General features: G+C 51.5%; 1 protein-coding gene across 1 annotated transcript in view; it reads right to left on the reverse strand.

The window, feature by feature from the left end:
* LOC108864001 (glycine-rich cell wall structural protein-like) overlaps nucleotides 1-184 on the reverse strand; it is a 433-nt gene extending 249 nt beyond the window's left edge. Inside the window, exon 1 of the mRNA XM_018638828.1 lies at nucleotides 25-184. Within this exon, the coding sequence (XP_018494344.1) occupies nucleotides 25-184 (160 nt within the window). The remainder of the gene's footprint in view (nucleotides 1-24) is intronic.
* Between the last annotated feature and the right edge of the window lie 6,479 nt (nucleotides 185-6,663).

Consider the following 6,663-nt stretch of genomic DNA (forward strand, 5'->3'; position numbering starts at 1 on the left):
CGCCGATTCCTCCTCCATAACCACCTCCGAAGCCACCGCCACCGTATCCTCCAGCCCCTCCTCCGTATCCGCCGGTCCCTCCTCCGTATCCTCCGAGGCCACCACCTCCGTAGCCACCAGCTCCTCCGAAACTGCCAGCGTGGCCGATGGCGACGAACGCTCCGAGAACGGCCAAGCACTTCATTTTGGATCGAATGAGCGTAAGTCGATGGTTGGGGCGATGTCTATCCGTCTATATAGATCATATGGACGAATTAAGAGAGGGAGAGTGAAACTCACTGCCTCTGGGTGTGTGCGTCCAGTGGGTATCTTTGCGTGTTTCGGCGTCACGCCGCATGATGCCCACATCGTTCACACGAGGTTAAATTCTGTCTGTCATTGTAGCCGATTCCACACCTTAAGGACATTATCAGTCACCCGCTCACAAATAATATTGGTGCCATATTTAATCGTATGGCTCCCATGGATCACGCCATTCAGAATCCGTGGGGAAGAATTGGATTTGCTAATTTCTTTGCTTTACTAGCTTACAGGGCGACTATGACTGACTTCAGACTGGTTCTTCCCCTCCCCGGAGCTCTCGCGATGACAATACTGTGGACGTATTTGCCGCGGAGTCGTGACGATCGAGGATGGATCTCTGACAGCGGGGGGACAAGAAAGAAGTCATAGGAGACCATTTATTTTCAATGAGTCGGATTTCCACCGATGATGGACTCATACTATGCGGGAATCTGTGAGAAAACTCCTTCCCCTTCTTATTCGAGGTAACTTCCATTCGAGCTCGGGAGATATCCGGTTCGGAGAATTTCAGTGAGCCGTTCGCTGAGACCGCTCAGCTTCTCTTGAAAGTGGAAGCTGGACGCTAGTTCTCTCTTTCAACCCACCCGCATCGACCTAAATTTGAGGGAGTGACGAGAGACCCGACGGGACTCGTATCGCATATCCAGTGATCACGGAAGGCGGCTTGTCGATTGAGACCTGAATCAGGGAAATTATTCATCTAATTGTAAGGTAATGGAAGACACATCAGCGGATATGATAGGGGAATCCATGGGTCAAGATTCTCAGCGGAGGCATTGGCTCAAATTATCATGGCAGATATCCATTCGGCATTCGAATAATCTTCCGGTTTCGGGCGTACGCCCTGAAAGAGCTCATGAAAGAGCTCTTGTTGCTCTTTTGACAAGGAAGCATCCCAGAAACCCGCGACGTCACTCCCGAAAATTCGGAGCAGCTGTTTTGAACATCTTTGCTCCTGGTTCTTCCCGCTAAGCAGTCGGCGGAGGGGGATCCACCAGAAGCGTTTTGTCTGAGCTTTGGTGAGACGATAGACTAGCATCCCCCCTCCTCTCCCGCCCCCGATGATATATTCTAATAATATTTCAGATCCGAGAGGTATTTTCCGAGAGGTTGAACGCTCATGAGCTTAAACGAGGTGAATCCATCCGAAAGACGTACGCATGTCGACCCGTTAGAGCAGCCCCTCCCTCGAGAGCACTCGGCGGGGAAGACACAATTTAGTCGCGGGATTCCTTTCCCGAGGCAGAACCATTCCCAAGCTCCCAGACGTGACGACAGCATCGATCCTGGAACCTTGACCACAGGATTCCCGGGTGATGCTTGAGCGAGCCTTCGAATGATTCTTTTGAAAGCCCCGAATTACGTTCGTGTTCGAAGTTCAACTTTTCGGCCGTGAGTTCAACTGTTAGCCCAACAGAGGATGTTGGAAGCTTCGGTAAACAGATCTGCATTTCAGAAAAAATGGCGAAAGAGCGACCTGTCGAACCAGAATTGAAAGCACGGGGTATCACTCGAAGTATTCCGTAAGATCTAATTATCATGTTACGTGATTCCCGTCATTACAGACAGCTCCAGCAATCGGTCGGTGACTTTGAGGAATATCCGTTTTGTGAGGTCCTTCGTTACGACCTTACAGCGTTTCGCTCAGCCGCGTTCGGGGAAGTGATCCGTTCGCTCTCTACCAGCCACTGACCCGGGCACTCAGAATTCACCAGCAAACTATCCCGAAAGATGTTATTTCACAATTGGCTCAATTTTCGGTCCGACAGAACACCGTCGGTTTGAATAGATGATTTCTGGACAGGATTTCCGAATTTCCCACGGAAAACTGCGGAACGGCTTCGTCATCTCCTCCGCTGCGGCCTCACCTTTTTGCCATCGGGGCTTCCCGCTATCGGAAAACGGCGGAGCAGAGTGAGCCAAGTAAACGATGCACACGAGTTCTAGCCGAGGCTCTTCTTATCGCGATCGAAGCGCGCCTGAATTCTGTAGTCGAACTGTTGCAAAATCGTTACGAAGGTCGATACAGTGCCAAGGTACTGCAGAAACGTGCTTTTATCGAGGATGAAACAGTCCGAAGCGTAGAACGAATCCCTCAGCTGGCAATAGCGAACCATTTCGGAGAGCCTCAAGACATCGCAGGACTCGAGCTTGCTTCTCCTCGAAAGTATAATTCGGTAGGTTTCTTCACACGACTTCGCCACGTGACTCCCTACACAAGCTATGTCGACGAGGCTAGCTATCTGCAGGCACGGCAGCAGCATGGTGGTAGTGAGTTGCATCCGGCTAATTTCATCGAATCGAAGTCCCATCGAAAAGCCTCTGTTCATATGAGTGAACACCTTTATGCACAGCATCAGCATGAGTCGTTGAAACGAGTGGTTCAAATCCTCGGTGAGCTTCCGGATTCCGAATTTCATGCGTAGCAGCTCGGCATTTGGGAGTCGCGCGGCCCTCCGCCGGAGCTCTTCGAGCTTCCCGTAGATTACGTATTGGCTCTGTTGATACAACATGTACGCGACGTTGTGGAGCTGCCAAATGAAAACACCGCAGTAAAGATCAATATCGATCCAGCGAGCGCCCCACTCGGAGAAGGATATGTTGATCGCGGTGACGTTGCTGAAAGTGTACATCGATTGGATGAGAAGCCATCGAACGACTCGTCCCGAATTAAGGAAACGAGCGTGGTCGGGCGCCGCCAGAATCCTTCTTAGGGTTTCGTCTTTTGTCCAGAAGCATCGAGTCGCCTCCAAGAATATGCCGAGAGAGACGACGTGATAAAATAAGTCGATGACGTCATTTGAGCTCGGATGTTGGGGGAACTCATTCTTGGCCCGCACCACTCTCCCGACCCCAAAGAAGGAGAGTAACGCGACCGCGGAAATTCTCACTACGGCAATAGCCTTTGTCCGTGAGCAAAAATCACTCGTCGCTGGCGGAGGAGATTTCTGATGACCGAGGTCCACACCGCAGGAGAAAGCGGCTATCACCAGAACACTCCTACAGAACCACTGATTCCGCGCCGCTCGCATTGTATCCCAGTCGCTGATCCCCTTCAGACACCGGACTGTTCATAGGAACGAGAACTCAGAACTCCGGAGGGAAACGTGAGAACGAATTCCGCAAATGATGATGGCGTGGAATTATTGAACGATTGAGTTCTCTCACAATTCTCGTGTTTTCCGATTTCTGTGATCCATAGCAAATTAAAGTCGATGCTATATTGCCTTCCCAATATGGAGCAGCGGCAAGACACTCGGGGCTGAACAGCATAAAATATTCAATACATTCTCGAGCGAGATTCGATTTATACCCGAATTATCTTTTGATCTCATTCGCGCCGGGCTCTCCCTTACGCAAACTTCGAGGCCTCATTTTGAAGCTGAAACATTCTCAATCTATTCATCGCTGATGCACAATACATAGTCTGGGAGAGGAGTCATGCGAGGCATGCACTCTTTGAAAAATATCCCAAGCCGCGAGCTCCGATTATAAAAAGCCCCACTTCCTAGGAATCGTCTTGTAGGCCCTATGTCGACCGCGAAAATAGCCGCAGCGTGATCGAAGCCCGATCTCGGGGCGTATTCAGTCCACGATGTCCCTTAACGTATTTGAGGTCAGAAGGAATGCTCTGGCAGGCTCGCGGCACCTGGGAGAATTTTCCTGACGGAGGTCTCTTGCGAGGGTCACTCCAAGTCGCGATGCGAATTCGATCGGAATCTCGATAATTCAAGCGGAAATTATCTTGTTTTAGATTCCCTTCACGCCTATGAAATTTTAAACATAATTCTGTGAGGCCAGAAATAGTTCAGTCGATCGACTGGAATAGCACTGAATCGAGGGAGAAGTCGGAATTTCGCGTGAAGGAGCCAGAAAGCCCGCATGACCGCAGCGTCACAATGGAGCGAATTCCCTGAAGAAAAAGTCCGCAAAATTCCTAGGTAGCGAATTGTTTGCCCTAAGATTGAGCTCTAAATCGAGGACCAAAATCGACCAGAAGCCAATTGATCATGAGACCCTATAACTCCCTACTCATCCGGTGGGCTCTAACATACGGCTCGGCCATTTCCCGGGACGTCTATTCAATGGATGAATCCTGCTCTAGGGAGAGGTCGCCCAGTAGTCGAAAGAACCATTCTCAGGCTGAGCGTGGAAGCAAGGATACTTCGTGATTTTCTACAGCCCTCAGCTGATTTCCCTCATCCCAAAGCCCCCGAGCTAGAGCTTCTCCGGTTTTCCCCAGGAGGTACATGGATATATCTCACAGCATCGTAACTCCAGAAATTCGGTCCCATATCTGAAGAATTAGCCGCGTACGCGCGGATTTCCAATAGATTCCAGGGGCGTGGCGTGCCGAACTCGCCCTCGGGGAGCGTTCGGCTCCTGTGCTCGATGAACGTGGGTAATTTGGCGTGAAAGCTTCTGACCAAGAAAGTGGCGGACAGCTCGGTGCGAATCGTTGAGCACCGCTTTTAGCTAGGTTCCGCTCGTTAAGTCGCGGGAGCAGTTGTTATTCGGTTGAGGTCAGGTTTCGCGTGATTCACAGGTTTCGATCCACTGTCGGAGACTCATTTGGTCCAGGGGTCGTCGGATCGGCTCCAGTCGATCGCAGAGGTGGACCGCCGGGCCACAGCAGGTCAGAGCGATGTGTTGGCCGTAACGCCATGTCCCGGTGCCACTCACGATACTTCTGAACATCACGCTCCCGAAGAACCTCCCGCAGAGTTCTCGAGCCCATCGGAGCCCTCCGACCTAGTGCGAGTTGTGTATCACACCTGGCTCAGATTCGGGAGCCGCTTTGAGAGCCCCGACCTCAAATCCGCTAGGTGGCTTGCTTCAGAGTCGATCTCCTGCGGAAAGATCCTTCGTGTGATCCTTCTCCAGGCTCGACAGCCCCGAAATGATTGAGTTCGTGCATTTGAGTTTACGGATCGCCCACTGGGCAGAGTTCGAAAATAATAAGTACCACTAAGGATTGATCCCGGTTCGCGTGGGATTCTGTCGGCTGTCGTAGTCTGTCAAGCGATCACCGAGATAATCGTGCTGTTCTCATGTGCTTTCACGTCATTCGCACGTTGCTGTATCTCCGGCTACCCGATGATTCCCAGACTCGCGGGAGAAGTTATGGGGATCCGTAAGGGAGATGCTCGGCTTGAGGGAAATCTGAGACGGTGCGGTGGTTGAATGATTGCCCCCTTGGAGAGATTTCTCTGAACGCGCGAAAGATCCGGCTCGTCCGGACAAGGTAGGCTCGAGTACCAGTCGGTGGTTTTCAGGTGGCGATCTTTGTGCTGGAGAATTTTGTATCACGACCAATCATTTTTCGATCGCTCGACATGATCGCCAACGATCTCGGTTCGTCCACCTTGTTGGCGACGCGACTCCGATGAGGACCGTCCTGAGGCGCATCAGAGAGACAAAATGTTCCGAGAATGCTACAGCACCGAGTCTCTTGGAGAGAATGCTGCCCTTCGCCCAGTTTCAGATCCCTTCCATAACCCGCGAAGACTTCGGAGCGTCATCATCCCTCGGATCCCGGGATGTTTCCAAGAAAACATATATTGGCCTAGTCGGAGCGAGACTCTCCAAATTCCTTCGGAACCATATCCCGACAAACTATCGGACGCTCAGTTGGGAAATCCGATTTACAATGTTTCCTCGATACTAATCGCCTTGAATGGCGAAAGGTCGTCCGGAGGATGTTCGAGGCTCACGTAGGTTTATGCCTCGCTGTGAGACGCGTTATCATTTTCGGCCTCCACGCGGTTTCTGAGAGATCGTCGTCGATTTATCCGGAACGCATCCATTCAGCTCTCCTAGAATACAGCAGGAGCGTAAGAATCCAAAGGAGAAGTTTCGTCGAGGCATCGATTTCAAAACAGCTCTGTACGTTTCCGTCGACGGGAAAGAAAGGGGCTAAGCCCGGAAGCTCAGGAAATCTCGGAGAGATCTCGCGGCTCGTCGGCGCTTTCCTGGGGGCAAAATCGCTGCTCGCCTCCCCCATTCAGCCGACTATCCCGTCCTCTCCTGTAGCCACTCCTTGAAGCCCAACTTTTGGTCCGATCGAGTCCCGTCGGGAGGTCATATGAATGGCGCTTGAGCGTCCTTGTGTCTTTCAGTCAGTATCGATGAGGAAAAAAAGACATCATCGTGAGATCTTTGAGGGAACCGTGACCTGGGAGGAATGCCCGTTCTTACTGAGCGACCATTGTTCCGCGATCCGCGACGCAGTGTCAGGCTTGAGGACCGGGCTGCTCTGAATGAGCGAGATTCGATCGATTGACAGGATTACTCGACTGACGTGATGGTTGAAGATGCATGCACTGAATGAAGAAACAGTCTCATGGAAAACCGATGAGA

The sequence above is a fragment of the Galendromus occidentalis genome, unplaced genomic scaffold, assembly GCF_000255335.2.
Source record: "Galendromus occidentalis unplaced genomic scaffold, Mocc_1.1 scf7180000075388, whole genome shotgun sequence".
NCBI lineage: Eukaryota > Metazoa > Arthropoda > Arachnida > Mesostigmata > Phytoseiidae > Galendromus > Galendromus occidentalis.